Source organism: Phytophthora sojae (assembly GCF_000149755.1).
Source record: "Phytophthora sojae unplaced genomic scaffold PHYSOscaffold_1, whole genome shotgun sequence".
NCBI classification, from domain to species: Eukaryota; Oomycota; class Peronosporomycetes; order Peronosporales; family Peronosporaceae; genus Phytophthora; species Phytophthora sojae.
The window spans coordinates 10,883,258-10,910,437 of NW_009258115.1; the positions used below are offsets into that span (position 1 = coordinate 10,883,258).

Consider the following 27,180-nt stretch of genomic DNA (forward strand, 5'->3'; position numbering starts at 1 on the left):
AATTTTGTGATCCCAAAGGTATCATGCTCGCCGCTCGCCGCCTCTTGTCCGTCGCCGCTCGCTCCTCGCGCTTCACGCCGGCGGGGGCGCGTGCGCTCCACGTGGATGCGTCCAAGACTTCGATCACGGTGCGTCCTCTTCCTACAACCTCTGTATTTAATAAAAGAAAATTAATTGACGAGATGACATGCACCTTTCAGGACGCCATCGCCCAGGAGAAGGTGCTCGTGTTCTCCAAGACCCACTGCCCGTACTGCGCGCGCGTCAAGGGCACGCTGGACGTGCTGGAGGCCAAGTACGAGGTCGTGGAGCTGGACACGAGGGACGACGGGGCCGCCATCCAGTCGCTGCTGCTGGACATCACGGGCCAGCGCACGGTGCCCAACGTCTTCATCAACGGCAAGCACATCGGCGGCTGCGACGCCGTCATGGCCCTGCATGCCAAGAGCGAGCTCGTGCCGATGCTCGAGAACTGAGCTGCTACTACTGCGACTCTGTATGGTAGATGCCTTCTGTTCCAGACGAGATGAAGGGGTCGTGTCGATATAACGGAACATTGCATTTGCCACAGCTTTTTCTTTACGTGATGAATGAACTCTTTCTTATCATGTCTTGTGTGCTCTCGTTCGCCTAGCAGAACTACAGTGTTAGTGACCTACATAGCCCTACTTAGACCGAAGTCGTGCCGGGGCAGTCGTCGAAGTCGCCGATAATCATTTCGTCGAGCGAACGGCCTGCGCCGACCATGGGGTAGCAGTGCTCGTTCTTCTCGACCATAAACTCACCTAAGATGGGACCCTCGGCGGCGAGGAACCGGGCCATGTCCTCCTCCAGCCTGTCCTCCTTTTCGCAGCGGAAGGCCTCGCAGTGCATGGCCTCGGCGAACTTGACGAAGTCCGGGTTATTCATCACGGTGCCCGAGTATCGCTCCTCGTAGAACAGGTCCTGCCACTGCTTGACCATGCCCTGGAAGTTGTTGTTGAGCAGGAGCACCTTGACACCGATGTTGAACTCGGCGGCGGTGGCCATCTCGCACAGCGTCATGGAGAAACTGGCGTCGCCGTCAATGTCGACGACGATCGAGTCGGGCTTGGCCATCTTGGCACCGATGGCCGAGGGCAGACCGAAGCCCATCGTGCCCAGACCGCCGGAAGTGATGAACGTGTGCGGGCGAGACCACCGGTAGAACTGAGCAGCCCACATCTGGTGCTGGCCCACGCCAGTCGTGACGAGCACGTCGTCGCGGCCCTTCGTCTGCCTGTAGAGCTCCTCGATAACGCGCTGTGCCTTCATGGGCGCGCCGGGGGCGGCCGGGCGGTAGCGGAAGGGATACCTTTCCTTCCAGCCCTGAAGCTTCTTGTGCCATTCGGTGCGCGGCTTGGTCTCCACCTTGGGGAGGATCTGCTGCAGGTTGTACTTGGTGTCGCCAAGCACGGCAATGTCGGCGGGCACGATCTTGCCCACCTGCTTGCCCGTGATCTCGAAGTGGATGATGCCACCACGTCCCTCAGCGGAGGCACGGCGGGCCTCACGCGCGAAGTCGGGCACACGGCCCGTCACACGGTCGTCGAAGCGAGCGCCGAGCGTGATGATGCAGTCGGCGTCCTGCACGGCCTTGTTGGCGTACACGGAGCCGTGCATGCCCAGCATGTGTAGACTGAGCGGGTCGCGCTCGTCGAAGGCGCCCATGCCCTGCAGCGTCGTGGTCACAGGGATGTTGGCCTGGCGCGCAAGGGCGCGGAGCTCCTCGCTGGCGTGCAGGGCACCGGCGCCGGCGAAGATCAACGGCTTCTTGGCCTTGTTGATCATCTTGACGGCTGCGGCCAGGTTGGCGTCCTGGTTGACGCGGTTGCCCTCGATCTTCTTCTCGCCGTAGTAGCCCAGCAGCTGCGGCTCCGTGACGACGGGGCTCCTGCACAGGCCGGCCGTGATGTCCTTGGGGAGATCCACGAGCACGGGGCCGGGGCGGCCGGTCGTGGCGATGTGGAAGGCCTCGCGGATGTTGCGCGCGAGGTCGCGCACGTCGCGCACCTGCACGTTCCACTTGGTGCACGGGCGGGTGATGCCCAGGATGTCGGCCTCCTGGAAGGCGTCCGTGCCCAGCACCTGCGTGGCCACCTGGCCACTGAAGACCACGATGGGGGTGCCGTCCATGAGCGCGTCCTGCAGGGGCGTGACGGTGTTGGTGGCGCCTGGGCCGGAGGTCACCAGCACCACGCCGGGCTTGCCCGTGGCGCGGGCGTAGCCCTGCGCCATGTGGCCGGCGCCCTGCTCGTGGCGCGTGAGGACGAAGTCGAAGTGCTCGCTCTCGTGGATGGCGTCGAACACGGGGAGGATGGCGCCGCCCGGGTAGCCGAAGACGCAGTCCACGCCCATCTCCGCCAGCGTCTCGTGGAAGATCTCGGCGCCCGTCTTGCCGATGAACTTGTCGGTGGTCTTGGGCGGCGCGCGCTTGTGCTCCTCCTGCACCTGGGCGGTGGACAGCTCGCGGGCGTTGTCCAGCGCCGCGGCCGCGGGCGCCTGCAGTCCGCGCGCGGCGGACGAGAAGACGCGGCGGGCCTGCTGCTGCTGCTTCGAGGCGGCGCGCAGCGCGCGCGTAAGCTGGCGGGCTCTCATCATGGCGGTCGTCTGCAGAGCGCTCTGCTAATCCGGATCTGACCGGCGATGCAGAGCTGCTCGCTGGCCGGCACACCAGAACACACGTTGATGTGGGCGATTGCTCAAACAGACTTGGCCGACTTGGCTTTTGTATTGAAGATCGTTTGCGCATTGGTTTAATTGGTGGAAAAAGCAGGGACATCGGCCTCATTGGTGGAAAAGCAGGGACGCCACAGCCACAAGAAAAAAGCTATGGCCGATCTTGCACGGTCGCCAATCGCACATTGACGTGCATCACGCTGGCCGCGGCGCGCGGATACCCAGCGCGGTGACTTGCAGCTGCAGGCTGCTGGACTCCGCCGAGCACGTGAAGGCTCGGCCGTTGAGCACGGCGTTGCTGCTGCAGTGCGAGTGGGCCAGAGGCAGGGGCACCGCTGCCTCAGCATCGCCGTCGTCGCTGCTGCCGAACTTCTGTCGGCGCCATATCATGCGGCTCACGTCCAGCTTGTAGAGCACAGTGGACGCGTCCGTGCAGGCGGTGAACGATTCGGTCTCGCCGTTGGATGCGTATGTGTGGCCGCCGAAGAGCGCGAGCGTCTGGTGCGCGTAGAAGCACTCGAACAGCAGGCGCTCGCTCGGGACGTACGGCTGCGCGCACACGAGCGTCGAGAGTTTGGGCGTCGACCACACCAGCGTCGTCAGGTCCAGAATATGCACGTCCAGCGAGCGGCTCTTCCTGATCTTGTCGATCTTGCTCTTAGGGATGCGCCAGCCGCCGATCACCGCGAGCTGCTCGTTGTCCAGAGCAACCACTTGCATGCCGAAGCGAGCTGACGGAGGCTTCCCCACTGTGTGCGGGACAAACCAATTGGGAAGTCTCAGCAGCTCACGGTCCTTCATCAGTAGTCGCGCAGCATCACTCATTCGTCGCTCTTCCTGGCGCTGGACTGTAGTCTCCGCGTAGTCGTCCCTGGCGTACTTGCGTTCGTGCTCTTCCTCGTCAGCCAGCATGCGCTGCAAGCGGGTAGTCTGTAGCTGGTGCAAGTCGCTGTAGACGAGTGTGTCCGACTTTCCCCCGAAGAGGAAGATGCTCGGCTCTTGCTGCCAAGGCTGCTCCGTGTCGAAAGCGATGCACCACCCGTGCCAATACCGCTCGTACGGTGTGGTCGAGGTGTCGAGCTGGGTCCAGTGCCACCACTGCAGCGAGAGAGCGAAGAAGTCTCGGAATACTTGCCCATTCCGCCCTCGCCCACCGAAGACCAAAAGATGTCGAGGAGCCATGAACAACGCAGTGTGATCGCTGCGCTCTCGAGGTTCTCGTCCGGTGCACTCGCGACGAGTCCACGTGCTTGACGGAATGTCAAAGCTGTAGACACTGTTTGAATACGTGTACCGCGCTCGCTCGTACTGCATTGGGTTCTCTCGAACAGCTCGGGGGAGCAAGATAGAGGTGTCGCGAAGCACGCGACCGCCAAACACGACGAGCTGGTCGCCAATTCCCGGCGATGAGCACAGCGTGAGCGAATTGCCTTCACGAATGCACGGTATCGAGATAGCTTCGAGGGGGTCTGACCCTCGCGCAGGGAGTGCGCCACGGCAGGTCACCGACACGTTGAACCCTCTGAGTACGTCTCCGACGAGAATATCAAGCGGATCGTTGCTGGTTACGACCGTGCTGTCAGCGAAGTCTTCTCGCTCACTGCTGCCATGTTCGTCTGCAGCAGTCAATGCCCAATCGTCAGGTTTGTTTGAACCACTGGCTTGCGCATCTTTATGACTTTCATCATGTTGATCCTGCTGGTGTTGAAGTGCCTCGAGACGCCTGCGCTGCTTATCTTGCACCCATTTGATTTTTCGGTACGAGTCGCTCACGAAGCTTGGGTCTTGCTCTCGGTGGAAATTCAGCTTCTCCACGTACATGCACAGACCCACGCGCTCTCGTAGCCAGTCCGACACAGCACCTTCAGCACGCCCCTTCTCGCTAGTAGCAGGAGCCGGGGCCGACATGAAGGGCGCCTCAGGCCTTCTCATCCCAGGGCGCCTCAATGCAACTATAACTGCGGGCCACAATTCGGCGCGTCGCTTCGCTGGAGCGACAGACTTTGGTCGCAGCAATGTGATTGCAAGTACAAGCCCCAACTGCAGCAAGCGCAATGGGCTGGAGATGGCACCGTTAGCTTCTTGTGCTAGACGCGACTTTTCTTGTTTTGCCTCTCGCCGCCTCGCACATGTGAGAAAGGCATCAAACGGTTGGAGTTTTCTTACAGCCGACCTCGAGCTCGAGCGCCGCCCAGAAGGAGCAGGAGGACGACGGCGTCGGCGGCGATGATGACCTGCTCGCTCGTCTTGGGATCTTAATATTACAGAGGGTCAAATGATACTAAGTATTAGTATTACAAATTCCGCCCCACTTCTGATATCCAAAACTATATCGTCTTGTTAAGGGTATTAAATTAAAAAGGTAAGCAGCTGCTTGCACGTCTTTTGCCGTACTCACCGTCACCCTTCCCCATTAAGAAGTTTGCCGCACATGACGGCTCTGTGATAACTTTCTTGAATTACCACTCCGCTCAGTTGGTGGAGTCATACCTGGTTTTGCCGGTTGTGCTTTACAATCGTCTGCCTTGCTTCACTTCCGTGCAGGCCGAGGATCACGCGGTGTTTGAGGTACATCAAGGGCATACGGGGGTATACACGACCAGCAACTTGGTTCATGCTGAATTTAAGCAATAAGCCTGCGCCTCCACCGGCACCCTCAAACGCCACCCAAACTCCTCGGAGTCACCAGTGCTACTAGAACATCGTGCTCTTACCTCATCGGTGCTTAAGCACAGCGGAGGTCGTGCCAGCCTTCCTAGCAACCCTCCTATCTAGAAGCAACTCACCCCGCGTTCGCAGACCCATTTATTTTGGCCAATAGTAAGATGAAACAGTTGATTATACCCAATCATTTGTGACATGTGGTTCACATCAAATTGAGGTTTAATGCCGAATGCTGTTTCTTAAGTGGGCCAGAGAAGTAGTCCACATTACTGACCCATTTTCCAATCGCGCATCTCGATCCGACGAAGGATGTCTGCGGCGACGTCGCTGTCACTGTCGCTGTGGGCGCTGCCAGCGTCGGACACGGCGCTGGCGCTGGGCAGCTGGCTGGTGATCTTCGTGTTCGCGCGCTTCTTCTTCTCGTGGTGGCTCTTCCGGGACTACGCCGTGCGCAGCGCCGCCACGCCGCTGCTGTTCGCGGCGTCGCTGACCTTCTCGCTATCGATCTTCCAGATGGTCCTGTTCGAGGTCACGGACGTGATGCGCGTGGGCAGCCGCCAGTGGGTCTGGCGCATGGACCTCATCGCCATGACGTACCTGGTGGTGCTGGTGCTGCCGCTGTCGCTGTTCTACGCCATGGCCAGGGAGTACGGCGTGGCCCGACGACAAGCGGCCATCTCGGCGAGTGCAATGCTGTTGGTGTACCTCTACGGCTTCTGGAGACTCGGAGGAGTGTTGGAACAGGACCTGCCGAAACAATCCGTGGAAGGTGAGAGAAATGCTGCGATTTTCAGAGAAAAAGGAGCTCTGGAAGACGAGATATGAGGATTGTTGTCATTTAGGTGCTGATACTGCGGTGTACTTGTCGTTGCTAGCGTTGTTCTCTATCAGGAACTTTGTGAGTCGAGTGAGCTTGCTGGGGGTCGTGTTCATGGCGTTGCTGTCGGGCTTTGGTGCTGTGAACTGTCCGTACGAGTACATGACGTTCTTCTGGCGGCGTGTGGCGGAAGAGGACATTGAGTTTCTTGAGAAGAGGCTGCGGCATAATCTGGAGATGCTTTTTGCCAAGAAGAAGAGGCTCACATTGGAGTTACGGGCGTCAGCTCGACGCCAGGACGAGGCCATTGCAGGCGGAGGCAAGAAGGGGTCGATCTTCTCCAGGGCGTTCGGCTTCTTCTCGTCTGCGAAGGACGACACGACGTACATCAAGGGACTCGAGGCGGAGATCTTGACGCTGGAGAGTCTCGGTCGGGAGTTGTTCCTGGAGGTGAATGACTTACGAGATGTGCAGGAACGATCGCTTCGGGCGCGTACGTTGCGCGGGCGTGTCTTCAACTTCTTCGGCTATGTCATGTCGGCGTTCTGCATGTACAAGATGGTCATGAGCACGGTGAACGTTGTATTTCGACGGAATCGGGACAAGGACCCCATCACGGATGCTGTGGAGAAGCTGCTGTACATTTGGCCATCGCTGGCGGAGCAACTCAACATCCGCTTCGTGTCGGAGGTCGCCTCGCTTGGCTTCGTGGGCATTCTCGTGTTCACCCAGACCCGAGGCTTCTTGGTGACACTGTTGAAGTTCTTCCGTGCCTATTCCAGCACAGTGTCCTCGAACAGCGTCGTGCTCTGGTTGGCGCACCTCATGGGCATGTACTTTGTTTCGTCCTTCGTGCTGATGCGCATGAATCTCAGCCCGCTGCATCGGTAAGTCGAGTTCGTGCGATGGAGATGACATACTTATCTGACTTCTGTGTGTGCATGCGCTATGATGCATGTAGCCAACGAATCGACGAGGTGCTGGGCGAGATTGAGTTCAACGTGTTCCACCGTTATTTCGACATGATGTTTGTGGTAAGCGCCTCTTGCAGCCTCGGTGTTTTGGCACTGACCAAGTTTTCGAAGGCGTCGCGCACAGCCAACAACGACTACGGCGTTCATGATAAATTCCCATGATGAAGGAGAGGAGGTAGACGTGTAGGTGCAGTCGAGTTGAGTTTAAATTATGAATTTGGTGAGAGCAAGTGAGTTGCGTCTAGTCTAGTCTTGAACGAACGGGAAGCTCAGAAAATCGTTGTAAAGTAGCTTTCCGTTGGCGTCGTAGTGAGCAGCGCGGTAGCAGCGGTTGCAGAAGAACATGGGGTCCATCATTGACAGACGATCGCCATAGCACACGTACTTCGCAGTGTAGTGCTGGCAGATCAAGCAGTTGCGTAGCGGACGATTGAGCGGATTCGGCAGTCGCAGCGGAAAAATGTTGTCACTCTTCGGCGCGTCGAGCTCATGCGGCAAGCGCGCATCTCGAAGTCTGAGCAAGTGCTCGCACTCTCCCTGATGGATGTAGACGCCGGGCACATCTACGTGCAGCTCCAAATCCGCAAACGTGCACGAGTGCAGGCTCCGAGCTACGCGATCGCCTTCAGCAAATGCCCCAAACTTGGACTCACGCTCTGGTTTTGCTCGAATCCAGCGCACGATCTGCTCCGAGTAGTCCACACTACCAGGAGCGCGTCGATCCACGAAAAATGTATGGCCGAAGTACACCAGCTTCGATGTTTTTGCATGCTCGTGCAGCCGATCATCATTAGCGCACGCAACCAGATCCACCAGCTCGGAAATCCGCTGCGACCGTCGCACTAGGAACGACTGCGTGCGCGCCGGGTCCTTGGTCGGATGCAGCACGTCGAACCACAGAATCGGGTCGTTGTCCTTCGGAACGTTTCCAACCTCCTTCTTCTGCTTAACAGTCTCTTCGTCCGCGTGCACATCGGGCACTGGCCGTGCAAAATCAAAACTCATGGCTGTGATGGTATCAGCCACTGACCTCTTCATCACCAGCCGCCGCTTCTTGATCTTAAACGTGTCCACGAACTTCCGCACGCGCTCGCTCGGCGCCCTCTCGGCTTTGAGCTCGTCGATATCATCCAGCTCTTGGAACACGGCCTCGAACCGCACTCTCTCCTGCTCGTGCTCCTTCTGCTGCTTCCTGCGCTCCTTGGCCTGGCGCCGCAGAGCTGCTGCCGCCGCCCTCTCCTTGGCCACCACAGTAGCTCTGTCTGCAGCTTCGGGCTGCTCCTCTTCCGACTGGGTGGCTGCTGCTTCGACGTCGTCCTCCTCTTCGTCTTGAAAGTCACGCGCAGGGTCGAACTCTCCGCCTGGCTGCAACGCGACAGCAGCGATGCGCTGGTATTTCTTGACGCGCTCAGAGTACGGCAGCGCCTTCTCCGTCAGAGCCGAGTCGCTTTCGTTCCAGCGATGCAGCGCGCGGTAAATGCCTGCGTCCACGGCCTTTTCCAACGGAGGCAAAGAGATGTCGTCGACGCTGATGTCGACAGACCTGATCTCTTGCTCGGCAGCACCGTCTTGAGGCAGGAGCGGCGGGAAGAGCGCCTCGAAGTCCATTGCGGCTTTCAAACCACGAACACGCTGCTACATAAACTGCACAGTAGGCAAATACTACTTTCTGTGCTATTTGGTGCAGATATATTGAATATCCCCAAAACTGCACCGAGAGTAAACAAATCAGCGGCTGCCTGCGTAAGATAAACTTACCTTCGGACTGGCTGGTAAGATAAATTCGTTTTTTAAAAAAAATAATCAGTGGCCTCCTGTCGCCAGTCCAAAATCATCTCTCCTCCCCCGCTAGCCGCAAGCGATCAGGTCCTGACCCCGTGGCATGGTGCGTACGTGTGAGTTAGTTCATGTATTCCCTGCTTAAGGCTAACCTGTACGTATCCTGCCGGTGGAGCTAGCGGTGTGCATCCAGAAGCTCCTCTCGAGATGATCACTGTGAATGCAACACCCAGCCAAGCAAGCTCAGCCCAAGCTCCTCCCACAACCGATCCGCCCCCACTCACGTCACCAGAAGAAACAGGAGTAGAGCGGATATGCCTTCGGGGAAGAAGCGACAGCAGCAAGAAAACGCAGTGCCGAAGTTTAGACGCTCCCCCCCACTGCCAAACTGACGAGGATCGGCCCCGAAACGCTGAAGCGGACCCGGCAGACAGTCAATCTGTAACGGGGTTACACGCACAAGTGGCTACAGTCACTTGTTACTCTAACAGATGCGATGTCTGTTAGAGGTTTGAACACTTCCTCGACGTTGGTGTAAGGTACACCAATGGCTACATACATTTACGACCACCACGACGGGTGGTCCATACACATTTAGGATTCCTTTTGGCTGAAAGCAGCATCTTTTAGCCAATGAGTGACTTGCATGTTAGCAGAATCCTGCCAACCAGCCGTGGCAGATTCCTAGTTTAGAATATTACATTTAGAGGAAGTCAGAAACATAAAACAAAAATAGCAGTTCTCATCTTTTACCAAAACCCGCTACTTGGAGTCTTTATCTTGGTTAAAGTATACTCGTGGATCTCGAGTATACTTAACTCAAGTAAAAGAAACGTACGCTTCCTCATACACGTGCGCATACGTGTAAGCCGTAGTAGTGAGCCAAGGTAGGCCCATTACACAATCCCGTGGCGACCAAGATGAGCGTTGGGAGTCCCGCCTGGCCCGTCATCTGGCAGCTGACAACGAGGACGAAACTGAAGATGAAGCAGCGCTAGCGGAAGTATTGGCGCAGCTTGAGGAAGAGGATCAAGATGAGTCTCCGGACAACAGTGACGATTCGGACTACAACGCCGATCGACGAACACCTGAGGGCGATGACGATGGAGACTCCTGTGACGGTATTGGACGCGCTAGTGACATCGATTCCGGTGCGAATAGTGTGCCGACACCGAAGAAGTACCAAAACCCAAAGAGGCATCAAACACTGAAGGCGCACCAAACACCGAAGATGCACCAAAACCCGAAGGCGAACCAAAAGTCTGTCCAGTGCAAGGACGAAGAATCGGAAAGTCAAGGTGGTGTGGAAGATGTACCAGTCGTCGGTGGCTACTTGGAAGGATTTCCTACGTACTGGTCGTCGTGGAAAAGTTTCTACGAAGCGTTCGACGAGTTCCAAGAGGCTACGTACTAGCGCTTCCCGTCCCGCACAAGTATCTCAATTAAGTCCAGGAACAAGCAAATTGCTGCCGCGCAGAAAGAGGTCAAAAAGAAACAAAGTAAGCCGAAGACGAGAAAGGTTCGCGCCCACCGACAGAGCACAGGTAGCACACTATTGCCAGAGTCATGGGAGAAATGCAGCAGGACGTTCGTGTGCACTCATGGTATTTCGTACGAGAGTCGCGGAGAAGGCTTGCGGCAGCATGGCGCCGTCCGTTTTGTGGCGTGTACTGCTCGTGTCAACGCACGGGTTTGTAGTCGACCGAGTGGTGTTGGATTTCATATCATTGTGAATGCAACGGGAACGCGCAGCCATTCTCTCACCGAGCATCAGTGGTATAACTACGCTGAGAACAGACGCGTCTTGGATTCGGAGCTACGCCGTGATGTGGCAGTCATGAGCAAGGAGGGGGCAAGCCACGAGGGATATTAGCGTATCTTCAAGCCAAAACAGGTTGGTGTTTTTGGTGTGTATTCTGTATATTGCACGAAACACTAATACAATTTGGTATGGTGTTCTATAAAGGCAAGCGAACGAGTCTACGAGACATGCACAACATGATCCAGGACGCTAATAGTGCTTTAATGGAGGTCAATCGGATGCGAAGCGCGCTGTCTCCGTGCTGGACGAATTCTGCGAGATGAACACTGGAAATGTGGCGGAGTTCGTCATTGACAACGAGACCAACGTGGTGCAAGTGATAACGTTCCAGTCAGCGCGGCAGAAGCGTCTCTTTGCAGCCTTCCCCGAGGTTATTCTGGTTGACTCGACTCATAACAGCAACGCGAACCGTTACAAGCTGTTTAGCTTCGCAGTCCACGACGGGTGGGTAAATGCCTACAGGCTCTAACCAAAAATGTACTGAACATTTGTATAATTTTCTGTGTGGTTTATTTTCTTAGGGTCAATTCGTGCAACACGCATTGGCGTGGACGGAAGAGAAACCGAACTTGGCTCTTGCTGTCGCAGCATTCAAAAAGCACAACCCTGAGTGGTCCTAGATCCGTGATGTGATGTCGGATAAGGCACTGCATGAGAAGGAGGTGCTGTTGGAAGGATGGCCGAATGCGCGCCAGCTACTATGTCGTTGGCACGTCGAAACGTGGTTGAAGAAACAGTGCTCCAGACTGGGAAACGTCGGACCTACAGAAACGAAGGAACTCAAGTCTATTATGAAAGGATTGGTGAATGCGGCATCTCAGAAGCACTATGACGACCTGAAGAAGGCTCTGCTCAAGACAGCCGGGAATAACGAAGAAAACCTGCTCTACAAAAGTTTTACGAAGCACTGGGATACGACTACTGACGAGTGGGTGATGTTCAAGCGTGGTGACGTCCCACACCTGATGAACAACACGAACAACCGTCTGGAATCGAAATGGGGCTGCCTCAAAGAGGTTATTGACGGTAGTTTCACTGTTGATGAGCTCCTCTCCATGCTGATAACAATGAAAGACTACGCTGAAGAACTCTACCTGGCTGACTTCCATCGTGTCAGCAGTCGCCCTCCGATTGCTGAAGATCCTGAGTTGACTGCAGTGGCCATGCAGCTCAGCAACTACGCCTTCGAGACGGTGGCCCATCAGTACCCATTGGCTGTCGGACCTCAGGCCTGTTACGACATGGAGACGATACCAGATGGCAAACAAACCCAGCGACAGGCAATTCGCACGTTGTAGATGCTCGGGTGAGATTTTGGTTCAATTTTGGTGGTTTGGTAAATTTTCGGTGCTGTGACTAACACTGGGTTTTGTTCTACCAACAGCTTGCTGCATGCGACTGTATATTCAGGCAGACCTGTTTGCTCCCGTGCCGCCATGTTACGTGCCAAGTCTAAGTACGAGACGGTAGTTCCGCCAATTGTTCGTTTCGCTACTCGTTGGATCGTCCAAAGTCCAGCTAACAACATCGATGTACTGACGGGGGGATTAAACCGCAACAACTGCCCTCCCCTCCGTGCCCAACGAGCACTATCCAGCGACGCGAAGTACACCCAAGGCAAACAGATTTGTTGCTGCGGCGCGCTGCGCGCGCGTAAGCTGGCGGGCTCTCATCATGGCGGTCGTCTGCAGAGCGCTCTGCTAATCCGGATCTGACCGGCGATGCAGAGCTGCTCGCTGGCCGGCACACCAGAACACACGTTGATGTGGGCGATTGCTCAAACAGACTTGGCCGACTTGGCTTTTGTATTGAAGATCGTTTGCGCATTGGTTTAATTGGTGGAAAAAGCAGGGACATCGGCCTCATTGGTGGAAAAGCAGGGACGCCACAGCCACAAGAAAAAAGCTATGGCCGATCTTGCACGGTCGCCAATCGCACATTGACGTGCATCACGCTGGCCGCGGCGCGCGGATACCCAGCGCGGTGACTTGCAGCTGCAGGCTGCTGGACTCCGCCGAGCACGTGAAGGCTCGGCCGTTGAGCACGGCGTTGCTGCTGCAGTGCGAGTGGGCCAGAGGCAGGGGCACCGCTGCCTCAGCATCGCCGTCGTCGCTGCTGCCGAACTTCTGTCGGCGCCATATCATGCGGCTCACGTCCAGCTTGTAGAGCACAGTGGACGCGTCCGTGCAGGCGGTGAACGATTCGGTCTCGCCGTTGGATGCGTATGTGTGGCCGCCGAAGAGCGCGAGCGTCTGGTGCGCGTAGAAGCACTCGAACAGCAGGCGCTCGCTCGGGACGTACGGCTGCGCGCACACGAGCGTCGAGAGTTTGGGCGTCGACCACACCAGCGTCGTCAGGTCCAGAATATGCACGTCCAGCGAGCGGCTCTTCCTGATCTTGTCGATCTTGCTCTTAGGGATGCGCCAGCCGCCGATCACCGCGAGCTGCTCGTTGTCCAGAGCAACCACTTGCATGCCGAAGCGAGCTGACGGAGGCTTCCCCACTGTGTGCGGGACAAACCAATTGGGAAGTCTCAGCAGCTCACGGTCCTTCATCAGTAGTCGCGCAGCATCACTCATTCGTCGCTCTTCCTGGCGCTGGACTGTAGTCTCCGCGTAGTCGTCCCTGGCGTACTTGCGTTCGTGCTCTTCCTCGTCAGCCAGCATGCGCTGCAAGCGGGTAGTCTGTAGCTGGTGCAAGTCGCTGTAGACGAGTGTGTCCGACTTTCCCCCGAAGAGGAAGATGCTCGGCTCTTGCTGCCAAGGCTGCTCCGTGTCGAAAGCGATGCACCACCCGTGCCAATACCGCTCGTACGGTGTGGTCGAGGTGTCGAGCTGGGTCCAGTGCCACCACTGCAGCGAGAGAGCGAAGAAGTCTCGGAATACTTGCCCATTGCGCCCTCGCCCACCGAAGACCAAAAGATGTCGAGGAGCCATGAACAACGCAGTGTGATCGCTGCGCTCTCGAGGTTCTCGTCCGGTGCACTCGCGACGAGTCCACGTGCTTGACGGAATGTCAAAGCTGTAGACACTGTTTGAATACGTGTACCGCGCTCGCTCGTACTGCATTGGGTTCTCTCGAACAGCTCGGGGGAGCAAGATAGAGGTGTCGCGAAGCACGCGACCGCCAAACACGACGAGCTGGTCGCCAATCCCCGGCGATGAGCACAGCGTGAGCGAATTGCCTTCACGAATGCACGGTATCGAGATAGCTTCGAGGGGGTCTGACCCTCGCGCAGGGAGTGCGCCACGGCAGGTCACCGACACGTTGAACCCTCTGAGTACGTCTCCGACGAGAATATCAAGCGGATCGTTGCTGGTTTCGACCGTGCTGTCAGCGAAGTCTTCTCGCTCACTGCTGCCATGTTCGTCTGCAGCAGTCAATGCCGAATCGTCAGGTGTGTTTGAACCACTGGCTTGCGCATCTTTATGACTTTCATCATGTTGATCCTGCTGGTGTTGAAGTGCCTCGAGACGCCTGCGCTGCTTATCTTGCACCCATTTGATTTTTCGGTACGAGTCGCTCACGAAGCTTGGGTCTTGCTCTCGGTGGAAATTCAGCTTCTCCACGTACATGCACAGACCCACGCGCTCTCGTAGCCAGTCCGACACAGCACCTTCAGCACGCCCCTTCTCGCTAGTAGCAGGAGCCGGGGCCGACATGAAGGGCGCCTCAGGCCTTCTCATCCCAGGGCGCCTCAATGCAACTATAACTGCGGGCCACAATTCGGCGCGTCGCTTCGCTGGAGCGACAGACTTTGGTCGCAGCAATGTGATTGCAAGTACAAGCCCCAACTGCAGCAAGCGCAATGGGCTGGAGATGGCACCGTTAGCTTCTTGTGCTAGACGCGACTTTTCTTGTTTTGCCTCTCGCCGCCTCGCACATGTGAGAAAGGCATCAAACGGTTGGAGTTTTCTTACAGCCAAGCTCTCAGTCTTGAATCGGAGTCGAAGGCAGCGCGAAGATGGCGGACACCGGAGAAAACACAGCATCAGCAGCAGAGAGCGGCGCGGCCATCGTGTCGGAGCAGCTCACTGCGTTGCTGCTGAAGGATATGGACGCGGATACTGCGGACACCAGTGCTGCCAACGAGCACCAAGACATCAGCAAGCCGGCTCTCACTTCAACCACAACATTTGACGTTGGCGGACGTGGCAATGAGGAAAATACGCCACCGCCAAACCGCCGCCCGCTGTTCGGTTCGATGCGCGAGGCGTTGGAGAGCTCCGGCCAAGTGAAGGAAGAGCCCGGCGGATACGTGATCAAGCGCCACAGCGGACGTCCGCAGCAGTTCCGCTCCAGCGAAGTTGTGCCGAGATCCAAGTACCGACACGCCAAGCAGCGCTCCGGCAAGGACACGCTCGCTGCTGCTGCAGCTGCTCCAAGCCCCGAGGACGAGGCGGACGCCGCCGGCTACACGGTCATTCGTCGGCGCTCGTCATGCGACGAGAGCTCCAGCTCCCGCGCTTCAGCTTCAGCGTCAGCGGCGTCGTCCCACTCTTCCGGCGCCGGACGTCGTAATCCGCGGGCTTCAACGCCTGCGCGCGCTGGCGGCAAGAAGAAGCAGCAGCAGCAGCAACAGCGACCGCGTCGAGGCAGCATGTCGGCGCTGCCCAGCAGCAGCCTGCGCGCCTCCGTGGCTGTGCCGCAGCCGTCGTCGAGTGTGCCGCCTGGGTTCCAGCCCCTGCGCCCGCCGCCGGGCTTAACGCAGGCGGCGTCCGGCTGGGTGGTCAAGGCCGCGGCACCGGCGGAACGCGCCACAAAGATCGAGGAGCCGCCGGTCGAGGCGTTGTGGCCCGAGATGAAATCGACCGGCAAGACGCCGAGCGGCTGGGCCGCCTCCACGACGAGCGAGAGCGGCGGCTTGCAGGCGCAGGCGTGGCCGGGGCCGACGTCGAGCTCGAGCGCCGCCCAGAAGGAGCAGGAGGACGACGGCGTCGATGACGATGATGACCTGCTCGCTCGTCTCGGGGTCACACTTTGATTTAGCTGCTCGATTTAACGCCCGGATGACGAGGTGTTTGTATGGATCTAGCTTTTACGCCCTGATTTATTAAGTTCTGTTGCGGCGCGACGATGGTCAGGTGGCCAGAGCCGGGCGCTGTTCGGATACATATTTTTTCACCAATAAGGAGGCGTTCTGGCAGCCGATATACGGCCAATCGCCGTGAGTAACGCCTCAGAACGCGTTGTGATTGGCTAGCTCGAACTTGCCCATCTCCTTTCAGGGGCGTCATCTCCGAGACAAGCTTGTTCGCCAAGCGACACAAGCAGGCGCTCCTGGCCTGGATTCCCTGCGCCTGCGCTGCACGCGCCGTCATCTCCTATTTTGCTGCGCCGGGCCTGCTGCAGCTGGAAGCGTTTGACATCTCGCTGGTTGACCGCAGCGTTAATAAGTACAGTAATGGGGTGGTACGACGGCGGCGACGAGCTGCTGGAGGAGGAGCGCTCCGTGCGCCTCGGCGAGAACGCGCTGGTCGCGGGCATCGCGTTCGCGCTCTTCTGGGCCAACTTCGGGCTGTCGTGGCACCTGTCCAGCCGCCGCGTGCCCGAGTTCTCGAGCTTCACTGCGGCGCAGAAGGCCGACTGGTGCTCCAGGTGCGTTCACAAGCAGGTGGTGAACAGCGTGGCAGGGGTTCAGGGTCTCTTACGAGAGGGGAATGATTTTTATCCATGCGCTCAGAGTGAACTCGACCATCCACGCAGTGCTGGTCGTGATCGGCGTGGCCTACGCGCTGGCGGATATCAGTTGGGCCGATGGGTTCATGCCCATGTCGTCGCTGCGCGCCGCGAGCTTCATCTTCTCCATTGGTACGGTGGCTTCGGGTGGTTTATTTGGTGGGGGCTTGAGCTAATGCATTCGTTGGCGGTGTTTTGCAGCAATCGGCTACTTCTTGTGTGACCTGATCATCATCATCATCTGGCCGGTGCCGATGCAATGGGTCTTCATTATTCACCACATCGTCGCTGTGTACGTGCCGACTCGCGTCGTGTGATAAACCCACGTAGTCTCCCCCAACTGACGTTCAGCCCCTTGTCTACTACTTTGCCCCCACAGAGTCCCGTACTTCATCAACAACTTCATTTCGTGCTGCGCGGCGTGCCAGTTCGGTCTGCTGCTGTTCCTGCTAGTCGAGCTCGCGACGCTGCCGCTCAACGCGCGCGGGTTCATGGACGCCAGGGACCGGCAGGACTCGAAGAACTACATGCGCTCCATCTACACCACGTACATCATCTGGGGCATCTCGCGCACGGCGCTGCCGATCTTCGTCATGTACGACTTCTGGGCCTACGCGTACCCGTCGGACCGCAACCACGACACGTGCTTCTTCCCCAACCTCGTGAGCGCCCACATCATCGCGCTCTTCTGCGTCGGCGTCTTCTTTTTCGTGCACACCCCGGAGATGATCCGGATTAGGCGCGAGCACCGACGCGCGCACGGAGCCGCGGACCCGTCGTCCGACGTGACCGTCAACACGGACGACGCCGATCTGGTCGACGGCGAAGCGAACGACGTCCCCAGCGCCAAAGCCAACAAGCCCAGCAGTCTGCGCAGCCTTACTCTGTCCCTCTCTAGACCAAAGGAGCCTATCACAGACGACTCCTACGACGATATCGAGCTCGGGGTCATGCCTCGAAGTGCCCGAAGTGCCCGGGTCTCATGATGAAGAGCTCCACTCTGCGAAGTTTTAGCAGTGTAAAACTACGTTTTAGAGCGTATAAACTTAAAGTGAATATCACATTGGAAATATTCGGCCAACTCAAAATTTGACCAATCGCAGCGCCCGGAGTGCCACAGACACACCAGCCAAAGACAGGAGATCCCGGCGTCGCGATGCGGCTGACGGCGGATGTGATTCTGCGCGCGCAGGTGTCCATCAACCCGCTGCGCGAGCGCGAGCTGAGCCTCCGAGGTACTTCCCCGCCGCTTGCATCACCTCTTTCCACCGGTTACTGACGCGCTCGCAGGTTGCAAGGCCCCCGCCGTCGAGAACTTGGGCGTCACTCAGGTACCGTAGCTGCTCGCGCTGCGTATTACCCCGCTAAAAGCTAGCGGTTTTACAGGATGCAGCTATGATAATGAGGAGATTTATTAATGCTGGTTGCTGTGGTTATTGCAGGATGGTTTTGACTGTATCGACCTCTCGGACAACGAGATCAAGAAGCTCGAGAACTTCCCGCGGCTGCGTCGCCTGCGCATGCTGCTGCTGCACAACAACCACGTGTCTAAGATCCAGGAGAACCTGGCGGACGCCATCGCCAACCTGGAGTTCCTCATGCTCACGGGCAACCGCATCGCGCACTTGTCGGAGGTGGACCACCTCGCCTGCTTCGCCAAGCTGGACACGCTCTCGCTCAGCGGGAACCCCGTGACCAAGCGCAAGTACTACCGCGAGTACGTTATCTACAAGCTGCCGCAGCTGCACGTCCTCGACTTCCAGCGTATCCGCCCTCGTGTACGTTGTCCTGAGTATCAGTTGCTGCGGTTAGATTGAGATGGACGTTCTTGCTCATGTTTGTGTCTTCAATGGAGCAGGACCGCGAAGCTGCTAACGCGTTTTTCAACTCGGTGGTGGGCCAGAGAGCGCTGAAGGAGGCTCATGGAGAAAGTGTGGGTGACTCAACACAGGCGATGAAGAAGGTTTCGATCACACAGCAACAGGCGACACCTGCAGTGAACGCGGTGCCTCCGTCTCCCCCTCCGCGTGCCCCTGTGTCGCCTAAGAAGGAGACGCCTGTCAAAGCTGAGTCGCCAAAGAAGCTTGCGCAGGACGAACCGATGGAGGAAGCTCCAGAACCGAAGAAGGAGTCGGCTGCAGATGTGGAGATGGAGGAGGCGAGCGAAGAGCAGGCAACCGTATCATACACGCCGCCGAAGCCGATTGATAAGATGACTGTGACTGTCCTGCGAGAGGAACTGAAGAAGCTTGGTCTGTCCATCAAGGGCTTGAAGGCCGAGTTGGTGGAGCGTTTGAAGGAGGCCGCTGGAGAAGCATGAAGGCCTCAATTCCCAAACACGCAGCTAAACTCCACCATCACCAGCAGATAGGAGATAGAAAAACAGAGTCGACGATGCCGAAGCACGAAGATGCGCGCACCAATGCAAATAAGCAACCCGACCTTGATCTTTCGTGGCGCCGGTGGTTTAATTTGAACACCCCCTCTCCTATTGTGTGAAGAACAACGTCACAGCAGTTCGATCCGATGCATTCTATCCCCCCATCAAGCCGTCACTATCATGCCAGTCAAAATTGATGCTTGCACTAGTACGGTGCAATGCTTCGACTTAAACTCTCGGCGCGGTCGCGGCGCGTCTGTGCGAGCTTGGTGAATTTGCCCTTCTCGTATTTGTACATGAGTGGAACGCCTGGGCCAAGACAGAGTGAGTTGAGGTGCCTCAGCGTTTCACATATGAGAGGAAGTATTCTATAACATACCTGTCGGAGCGAGCAGCAGACATTTGTCGGGGGCTGACTTCTCCAGCTTCATCTGCTCGTTGAACTCGTGTGCATCCATGCCATCCAGGTACTTTATGAGCGTCCGGATGACGAAACCGTGCGAGGAGACCAACACGTTGCGCCCCGCAGCAAGATGCGGAAGAATAAACGAGTTGAAGAAGGGAATGGTCCGGTTGTGAATATCCTCGCAACTCTCGCCATTCTCTCCTGGGAACCGGGTGTAGTAGTCGTTCCGTATTTTTTTGACGTGTTCCCTGTTGAACAGCACAGTGTGCTTCGTACTCGGAACACCCTTTACCATCCGTCACCGCAGCCACAAATTAGCTCCAAGACATCGCTCTTCAATAGTAAAGCTCAGCCCCGCACAAACCTGCAAGTCACCAAAGTTCCGCTCGTTTAGCGTCGGCGACACATACACCGGAATGATCTGTATCCTCGCAATACCAACAGATCAGTGACTTCAACATCAGACGGCCAACCAAGGAAAAAAAATACGTACAAAGTCGTAGGGGTTCTTGTCATTCACACCGTCAAAGCAAGGTTTGTCCAGCGGAGAGCGGTGCTCCACCACGGGGGTCTTCTTGCTGGAGTGTACGCTCAATGCCAACGACATGGTCGTGCGCGCCCGATCCATCTGCGAGCAGAAGACCACGTCGATCGGCACGTACTCCAGCCTCTTCCCCGCCTCGTACGCTTCCTGCATACCCACGGCACTGCTCACAACCAACTCACTTCAATAACCCACACTCCACTCTCTAGCCCAGTCTCTCTAGTACCTCACCTCAAGGGGATGTCGATGGATCCCGCATAACGCCAGAGGTCCGTGGGGCGGTCGGGTTTGCGGTTCCACACGCTCTGGCCGTGGCGCAACAGGATGAGCGTGCCGAAGCTGGTGCGAGGCTTGTCACCCGCTGTATCTGCGGCCCCCCCCGGGGCCATCTTGGCCCAGCTGGGGTCGCACTCGCCGTTGCGGGTGTCCCAATGTTCCACATGAGCGCGGGGCAGCTGGTAACGCCGTTCCGAGGGCCGCACCGAGTTGCAGCACTCGCCGTCGCCGCAGCCGCACGTCTTGAGGTCGAGCTGGCGCTTGCGCTCCACGAGAGCCCCAGCGACTGCGGCGGCAGCGGCCAGCGCGAGAGAGGCGAGCCCCACCACCACCTTCATCCTAACACAGGCACCGTAGCTCTTCACTTCAGTTTTGGAATCAGATGCTAACGTTTTTGAATATTTCTGAAATTTAGAGAAAAGAGTTGAAGTGAACTCCAACAAGGCACAGTCGATACCATGAGGGGGCATTTTCATTTTAGCAACGCAAAAACGATCGACAGTGTATATGACGTTAGGAACGTGTGAAGACTTGCCTCGAGTTCGAACGAAGAGAGAGACACCAGTTCTTACTCCGAGTAAGGGGGCAGCGTGTCCGCCACCGGGCCGAAGTCGCAGCTGCCGGGCTTGTAGCTCTTGATGTGGGTCGCCATTTGAGCGAGGACGCAGCAAGAGCAGCACAGTGAAGCGAAGAAGTCCTCGCGGGAGTTGCCGGGGATCTGGAAGCGCTGGCGGGCCGCCTTGCGCAGGTGCATCACGAAGAGAGCGAACACCACGCGTACGAGCACCATGATGCCCCGATAGATGAGCACAGCGCCGCTCCCGTCGTTGGTCGAGTAGGTGACCGCAGTCCCGGTGTTGGTGTAGTTGGTCTCGACCATTGCGCTGCTGGAGGCTGCAGTGGAGGCGAGACCAGCTACCACGAACTCGACCAGCACTACTGCCAAGCAGATGAGGAGGGCCTTCGAGTAGGTAGCGACGCCGAGGCGGTCGGCGATCTGCGCCATCGAGATGCACGAGCAGCACGTGACCATGAAGCAGTTGGGCATCAGGTCCGTAAAGCACTCCCAGAAGCCGACTTGCCATTGACCCCTCGTCAGCCCGTCCTCGCTCTCGAGGTCCTTTGCTGGCTGGGACGCTGCAGCATCGTTCTGGTTCCAGTACGGGACTTCCGCGGGCTTGGACGGTGTCTGGGTGCTGATTGCCTGGTTCATCTTGTTTTTGGAGTTGTCGATGCGGTTGGTTGGTGGCTTGGACGAGGCGATGCGCGCTTCGTAGGAAATCGAGAAGTGAGCGATAACTCCGGTTGGGTTGAATCGGGATAGTACTCGGTCGAGTCGGTTATTGCGCTCTTAGTGCAACGAGAGGGTCCTCTTACCGCACCCAACTGGCTGTTGCTAGCTTGTACCGCGTTGCATGGAACACTTACTCGGGATAAGGTCCTTGAGCACAGCAGTCAGCAACATTACATGCCGTAGGTAAATTTGATTGCAAACGAACGGCATAGGAGTAAGCTGGGATAGCACTGCAAGCTAAAACTCTGACTAAGGTAAGGTAGGAGTGACAACGCAGATGTTTGTTCAGCTCTGATAAATTCTTGAGCATCTTACGCAGCTCTTATCAAGTAGCACTTCAAGTAAAGGTCAGATGAACGGGTGTTGACAACCTAGCTCAACGACGACAATACTTGCGTACACATCTGATACTATGCGCAAGCTTACTTCTCCTGCAGGAAGGGGTAGTCGAGGTATCCCTTCTCCAGCGGGTCGTTGGGCTGCGGGTAGAACGTCTTCTGGTTGAACTCGTTCAGGGGCCTGTCCGCTTTCAGGCGCTCCACAATGTCGGGCGTGCCGATGAAGTCGCGACCAAACGCGATGATGTCGTCGTAGCCCTCCTCAACGTTCTTGATGGCCTTGGTGCGGTCAAAGCCACCGGCAGCGACGATCACACCGTTGTACATCGGGCGAAGGACCGGCGAGATGCCGCCTTCCGGGACAAGAGGGCCGGTGAAGTGCCAGCCGTAGGGCTCGACCAGGTGCACGTAGGCCAGGTCGTAGTCGTTCAGCTTGCGGATAACGTAGCCGTACGTCGCCAACGGATCCGAGTCCGTGCAGGCGAAGGTGATGCCATAGGGCGACAGACGAATGGCAACCTTGCTCAAGTCTGCAACCGAGAGGATTCCCTCCAGAGCCTCCAACAGGAAGCGGGCGCGGTTCTCAATGGAGCCGCCGTACTTGTCCGTGCGCTTGTTGGTCGAGTCGCACAGGAACTGCTCCAGCAGGTATCCGTTGGCAGAGTGGAGCTCCACACCGTCGAAGCCCGCGGTGAGGGCGTTCTTCGTCGCAGTCTTGTAGTCCTCTACGATGCCGGGGATCTCGTCCGCCTCCAATGCACGGGGCGTGACGTGGTCCTTGCGGCCTTCGGAAGTGATGGCGTGGCTCGTCACGGCCTCCATGCTGATGGCACTAGCCGACACGGGCAGTCCTCCGTTGGGCTGGTTCAGCGGGTGGCTCACGCGACCCGTGTGTCAGAGCTGCACGAACACCTTGCCGCCCTTGTCGTGGATGGCCTTGACGACAGGCTTCCACGCCTCGACTTGCTCCTGCGTGTACAGGCCGGGCGCTCCGTAGTAGCCGTTGCCTTGCTTGCTGATGTCGGTGGCCTCCGTGATGATAAGTCGGCCGTCCGTGGCGCGTTGCGAGTAGTACTCGACACCCATGGGCTTTTGGACACCCTCGGCACCAGTACGGAGACGCGTAAGCGCTGCCATTGCCACACGGTGCTTGAGCTGGATGGGGTTCTTGCCGCCGAGAGTCACAGGCGTGAAGAGCTTGGGGGTGGACGGAGCCATGCTTGATAGGAAAGTCGCTTGAGCTTGAAATTGCAAGTTGAAAAGTGAGGATATGCTTCAGCTTCAGCTTCAGCTTTGCCAGTCGTGGTGCAATGGATGTGCGCACATATCGTTCCAATCCTTCGACGTCATCACTAGACCGACGTCAACACAATCGGTTGACTGAATCACACGTTGAAGAGGTTGGCCCACTGGGTCCTATCCTAGGTGGACGACATCGATATCAAGACCAGAGTGAGACAAGGACCAGTACTGAAAAGTCTAGCAGATATGACGTTCACACGGCGCATGGAAATGGCTATTGGTTCGATGTTAATCTAACACGTCGGCCATCGACACTAATGAAAGCGACGAGTGGCTGGCCACTTCGATGGGCTGTGGGGGCTTACGAGCAGCGAGGCACGGTGCAAAACGCAAGGTTGGTCCGGGGCTAGAGCTCTCCAAGCAGGGCTGTGACGTCTTCCACCGTAAGATCGCGGTCGTCCTTCTTCAGGATGGCCCGCACCGCATCGGAAGCGGGTGTGTGCGGCACTGACTGCGTCTTGTCGATGTAGTTAGGCAGCCGATCCTGGTTGGCGTCCACCCACCGCAAGTATGTGAGTGACTGCTGCGGAGTCAGGATCGAGTGCAACATCTCCGTCTGTCGTTGGACCGCTTCCGAGCGCAGCTCAAGGCTTTTCTTTAGCTTGCTTAAATATGTCTGTGAACACACGGAAGCCAGTAAGCACTTGACCAGGAGTAGCACGCAGACACACAACACGTACCACAGCCATCGCCACCCGTCGACGCTCTGATTTGTTGGTCTTCGTGTCGCCCGATCTGCAACAGCAAAATAACACGACGGATATGCATCAGTTTACCGATCCACACCTGCAATTCATTTGGTCGCACAAGCGAGTCCTTACTTGTACAGCGACTTGAGCTTTTCATCCTGCTCGTATGTCAGCGCCAGGTCGCTAGTCAGCGTTGACCAGAGCGTGTCCTTCTTCACCATCATGGGCGTCTTCTTCTTCTCCATACCCTCAGCTCCGTTCTTCGACATCCCGTTTGCTTCCTCAAAGAACGATTCGTACTGGATGCTGAGCCACAGGAGGAATCGGCAGTATGGAGGCAACAGCAGGTTGTCCAGTTGGCGGAAGTTGTAGTCCTTCACAGCAACCCGTTCCTATAACACGTGAGGAGGCAGGGGGTCAGAGAGGTGGCGACGTCCTTAGCAGATCGTTTATCGCACGTACGACACTGTTTGGCCCGAACCGCTCCAGAATCAGCATGATTCCCTGTCGAATCTTCTCGTGAACGGTCTGCGTATTGCATTGCATCACTAGTTCAGTCCACGCCCCCAACAACACCTCAATGCAAGACCTCAACAACCACGTGCGCACCTCCTCCGAGCCGCCATTCTTCATGTCATCCGCGAGGCTCTTCAAAATGTCCGAGCGCACCTGGTTCAGTGCCTCATCCGCGTGCTCCAAGTGGCTTGCACGCGTCGTATCGATGCTCTCCGTCAGTTGCGACACCTGCACACCAATAAATCCCGCGTCAGACTCCTCCACCCTGTACACTCTGCCACTACCACGACTCTACAGACAACGCACCTTCTCCTCCAGCAACTCCAGGTACTGCTTCTTGCGGCGGCGGCTCTGCCGCGCCGACTCGCGGTTCCTGGCCAGTCGTCGCTGCCGCTTCTCGTCCGAGTCCAGGCCGCCCGTGTTGGACGCCGTGTCGTCGTCGTTGGCGGACGGCCGCATCATGGAGCTCTCCGAGGCGAAGCTGCTCTGCGCCTGCTGGAAGGCGGAAGCGGCCTGGTTGCTGCCACCACCGCCGCCGCTGCTGCTGGCGGGCGTCGAGGACGGCATCAGCTCGCTGCCGAACGTCCGCTCGGACGCCAGCGGCACCGTCTGGCCCAGCGTGAACTGCTCGGCGGCGGCGGACACCGCGGCGCCCGCGTCCGCCACGCCGCGCGCCTGCGGCATGTGCTCGGCCGCCACATCGGCCGCCAGGAAGTAGCTCAGCAGGTCGTCGTCCTCCGCCGTGAGGTCCATCGCCATGGCTGAAGCTGCTGCGGGGGTCTAGCAGATGAATTGCCCAATGACCGCGCCGGCGCAGGCATCCGTGTCGACGAGAGCAGAGTGACTTGGTTTCAGTACGGCGCTTTTGGTCAGCTGGTCATCGGACCGTTTTTGGTGCTCATACAAACAGCAAGATCAAGTTTGGTCGCTGACAAAAACTGGTCGGCTGTAAAATCCGACCGACTTTTCAAGCCATATAGAAATCATATGCTATAAAGTAGGCTTGATCTTTACTTTATTAAATGCATTGGATATAATAGATACCACTGCTTATCACAGGTTTAAGCTGCTCGATAGGTTTTTGTGAGTGTTGGTACTTTTCCCTCTGGGCGCAGAACCCATTCCGCGACTCGGCTGCAGACGCCATGGCGCACGTGATCAAGCTAGCGACGGAGGCGCCCGACCTGAGCGACTCGGAGGTCAGCTCGCTCTGCGGCAGCGAGCTGGAGCTGGAGATGGCGTGGGGCGAGGGCCCCATCGCGCCGCTGCGCACCGAGACGGCCGCGGACGACGGCGCCGCCAAGAAGAGCACGATCGCGGCCGTGCAGCGCTCCAGCAGCAACGGCAACGGCTCCAGCCGCGCGCGTACGCCGCAGAAGCGTGGCAGCGAGTCGCCGCTCGCGCGCAGCAAGCGCCTGATCAACATCCACCCGATCCGCTCGGCCGGGTACCTGTCCAAGCCCAACGAGCTGCCCGTGGGCGTGCGCAAGCAGCAGCGATGGTTCAACGGTGGGGAGAGCAGAAGCAAGCAGGGTTTCGGGTGTTGCGTGTTGGGGATAATGCTGAATGTGCGCTATTGCTGTTGGCAGACCACCACTTTGGCAACCGCGCGGCCTCCACGCGGCTGGAAGACTTGATGGAGCACATGGACATCAACGTCGAGTGGAGGTTAGTGTAGCCACTATTGTGGCTGTCTGGGGAAAAAGGTAGCTGAAGTGTCGCTGCGTGCTGCATTCAGATCAAACTTCCAGAAGCTGGCAGAGCCGCAGAACGAAGACTTGCAGACGGAGTTCCGCAAGGGAGGAGGCGCACAGGAGAACAACCGACCCCATGCCCCACGCAATCGACGCAAGGATGAATGGAACGGTGAGTTGGTTTTTACTGTAGCTGCTGCTTTATTGTTTGTGTCTAATCTGTTGTTGCTGACTGTACCAGAGGCCGAGCAAATGTTTACCCGAGTCGACCGCCGCGCACGGACACTGATGTTGCGGTCGTTCAACTCGTTTGCGCCATTTATTGAAGCAGTGGAATACGTGGTCTTGCACTTCATTCAGGTACCGGTATGGATAAAACACCGCGTTTTGAAGAGTATTCGAAGTAGCGTGTTAACGGGCTGGCTGTTGCAATACAGTGGAGAGAAGTTCCATCCGAGCTGGAGGTTGCAACTCCGCTGTTCCGCATGCTGAAGCACCCGATTGAGCTGATGCGCGCAAGCGAGAAGGACGTGCGGTTGATCCTGCCACTTCTGGACTCGGCTTTCCACCGACTGATCGTTCACAGCGTCTGCCAGTTCTACGGCGTGCGATCACGAAGTGCGTTGCCTGCCACTGCTGTTCGCTCGTGTTGACAGACACTCGTGCTAACGTCGTGCCTTTTGTTCAGCCGAAGCCAACCGCCGCCTGAACACGAAGATCATGGTGCTGAAGAGCCCGAAGAAGAAGCTCTCGCCCGACGACCTCGCGCAGATCTCGCTGTGCGAGTTCATCCGCGAGACGCGCATGGCCAGACGCCACGTCGTCGCGGCTTCGCCCGAGAAGATCGTCGACGGCAGCCGCGCGCTGGAGCTGCAGTCCAAGAGCAGCGAGTGCAGCGACGGCTTCTGCTTGGTCGAGGCCCCGCAGGTCTAAGCTCGCGAGCCTCTAGGACCCACTCTATGGTATGGTCGAGCGTTCTGGTGGAGCGACGGGAGGAAAATGAAGGCTGCGTGCGGCTAGCGTAGCTCTTGTGAGTTGAACTCGCCGCTCAACACGTAATCAGGAATCCATCTGGCTTCAACAGTCTGTGTCGCACCAACATCAGGGCGATGAAGTCTAGCGCAACGCTGAGCCCATACTACGAACACTCACGGGTGCAGCAACCGAGGCCTCCGGCGCCTTCTACACCCTCAGCTGCATTTATCGCTGGTCATCCGTGCCATAGACAACCGCAAAAAACTTAGTCTCAAAACTTGCGAGCGAGCACAACCACGGCCTTATATTAGCTTTTGCGCTGGAGCTCCAAGGG

General features: G+C 57.6%; 13 protein-coding genes across 13 annotated transcripts; 8 read left to right on the forward strand and 5 right to left on the reverse strand.

Moving 5' to 3' along the window:
* Positions 1 to 23: 23 nt before the first annotated feature.
* PHYSODRAFT_294855 (hypothetical protein) lies at positions 24 to 476 on the forward strand (the record flags this gene model as incomplete). The annotated part of the gene is made up of 1 exon (XM_009518861.1): positions 24 to 476. The coding sequence occupies one exon, from the start codon at positions 24 to 26 to the stop codon at positions 474 to 476; it is 453 nt and encodes a 150-aa protein (XP_009517156.1).
* Positions 477 to 669: 193 nt separating this feature from the next.
* Positions 670 to 2,619, reverse strand: PHYSODRAFT_248814 (hypothetical protein; the record flags this gene model as incomplete). Its single annotated transcript, XM_009518862.1, has 2 exons — positions 670 to 2,469; positions 2,551 to 2,619. 2 exons carry the CDS (start codon positions 2,617 to 2,619, stop codon positions 670 to 672), a joined length of 1,869 nt encoding a protein of 622 aa, XP_009517157.1.
* Positions 2,620 to 2,892: 273 nt separating this feature from the next.
* PHYSODRAFT_323339 (hypothetical protein) lies at positions 2,893 to 4,605 on the reverse strand (the record flags this gene model as incomplete). Its single annotated transcript, XM_009518863.1, has 1 exon — positions 2,893 to 4,605. The coding sequence occupies one exon, from the start codon at positions 4,603 to 4,605 to the stop codon at positions 2,893 to 2,895; it is 1,713 nt and encodes a 570-aa protein (XP_009517158.1).
* A 1,065-nt stretch (positions 4,606 to 5,670) lies between these two features.
* PHYSODRAFT_294857 (putative G-protein coupled receptor) lies at positions 5,671 to 7,314 on the forward strand (the record flags this gene model as incomplete). Its single annotated transcript, XM_009518864.1, has 3 exons — positions 5,671 to 6,130; positions 6,156 to 7,065; positions 7,140 to 7,314. 3 exons carry the CDS (start codon positions 5,671 to 5,673, stop codon positions 7,312 to 7,314), a joined length of 1,545 nt encoding a protein of 514 aa, XP_009517159.1.
* Positions 7,315 to 7,398: 84 nt separating this feature from the next.
* PHYSODRAFT_552967 (hypothetical protein) lies at positions 7,399 to 8,760 on the reverse strand (the record flags this gene model as incomplete). Its single annotated transcript, XM_009518865.1, has 3 exons — positions 7,399 to 8,067; positions 8,125 to 8,358; positions 8,404 to 8,760. The coding sequence occupies 3 exons, from the start codon at positions 8,758 to 8,760 to the stop codon at positions 7,399 to 7,401; spliced, it is 1,260 nt and encodes a 419-aa protein (XP_009517160.1).
* Positions 8,761 to 9,851: 1,091 nt separating this feature from the next.
* Positions 9,852 to 10,345, forward strand: PHYSODRAFT_323342 (hypothetical protein; the record flags this gene model as incomplete). Its single annotated transcript, XM_009518866.1, has 2 exons — positions 9,852 to 9,857; positions 9,902 to 10,345. The coding sequence occupies 2 exons, from the start codon at positions 9,852 to 9,854 to the stop codon at positions 10,343 to 10,345; spliced, it is 450 nt and encodes a 149-aa protein (XP_009517161.1).
* Positions 10,346 to 11,012: 667 nt separating this feature from the next.
* Positions 11,013 to 12,051, forward strand: PHYSODRAFT_323343 (hypothetical protein; the record flags this gene model as incomplete). Its single annotated transcript, XM_009518867.1, has 3 exons — positions 11,013 to 11,201; positions 11,275 to 11,334; positions 11,374 to 12,051. The coding sequence occupies 3 exons, from the start codon at positions 11,013 to 11,015 to the stop codon at positions 12,049 to 12,051; spliced, it is 927 nt and encodes a 308-aa protein (XP_009517162.1).
* A 651-nt stretch (positions 12,052 to 12,702) lies between these two features.
* On the reverse strand, positions 12,703 to 14,415 carry PHYSODRAFT_469461 (hypothetical protein; the record flags this gene model as incomplete). The annotated part of the gene is made up of 1 exon (XM_009518868.1): positions 12,703 to 14,415. The coding sequence occupies one exon, from the start codon at positions 14,413 to 14,415 to the stop codon at positions 12,703 to 12,705; it is 1,713 nt and encodes a 570-aa protein (XP_009517163.1).
* Positions 14,416 to 14,807: 392 nt separating this feature from the next.
* Positions 14,808 to 15,737, forward strand: PHYSODRAFT_294860 (hypothetical protein; the record flags this gene model as incomplete). The annotated part of the gene is made up of 1 exon (XM_009518869.1): positions 14,808 to 15,737. One exon carries the CDS (start codon positions 14,808 to 14,810, stop codon positions 15,735 to 15,737), a length of 930 nt encoding a protein of 309 aa, XP_009517164.1.
* A 420-nt stretch (positions 15,738 to 16,157) lies between these two features.
* Positions 16,158 to 17,418, forward strand: PHYSODRAFT_469328 (hypothetical protein; the record flags this gene model as incomplete). The annotated part of the gene is made up of 4 exons (XM_009518870.1): positions 16,158 to 16,351; positions 16,437 to 16,564; positions 16,634 to 16,724; positions 16,812 to 17,418. The coding sequence occupies 4 exons, from the start codon at positions 16,158 to 16,160 to the stop codon at positions 17,416 to 17,418; spliced, it is 1,020 nt and encodes a 339-aa protein (XP_009517165.1).
* Positions 17,419 to 17,588: 170 nt separating this feature from the next.
* On the forward strand, positions 17,589 to 18,752 carry PHYSODRAFT_552970 (hypothetical protein; the record flags this gene model as incomplete). Its single annotated transcript, XM_009518871.1, has 4 exons — positions 17,589 to 17,667; positions 17,723 to 17,763; positions 17,875 to 18,210; positions 18,291 to 18,752. 4 exons carry the CDS (start codon positions 17,589 to 17,591, stop codon positions 18,750 to 18,752), a joined length of 918 nt encoding a protein of 305 aa, XP_009517166.1.
* Positions 18,753 to 18,889: 137 nt separating this feature from the next.
* On the reverse strand, positions 18,890 to 23,651 carry PHYSODRAFT_284531 (hypothetical protein). The gene has a single exon (XM_009518872.1). The coding sequence runs from the start codon at positions 22,490 to 22,492 to the stop codon at positions 21,755 to 21,757; it is 738 nt and encodes a 245-aa protein (XP_009517167.1). The 5' UTR covers positions 22,493 to 23,651; the 3' UTR covers positions 18,890 to 21,754.
* Positions 23,652 to 25,303: 1,652 nt separating this feature from the next.
* Positions 25,304 to 26,951, forward strand: PHYSODRAFT_353701 (hypothetical protein). Its single transcript, XM_009518873.1, has 6 exons — positions 25,304 to 25,686; positions 25,767 to 25,845; positions 25,916 to 26,043; positions 26,113 to 26,231; positions 26,309 to 26,489; positions 26,560 to 26,951. The coding sequence occupies exons 1-6, from the start codon at positions 25,323 to 25,325 to the stop codon at positions 26,802 to 26,804; spliced, it is 1,116 nt and encodes a 371-aa protein (XP_009517168.1). The 5' UTR covers positions 25,304 to 25,322; the 3' UTR covers positions 26,805 to 26,951.
* Positions 26,952 to 27,180: the final 229 nt, after the last annotated feature.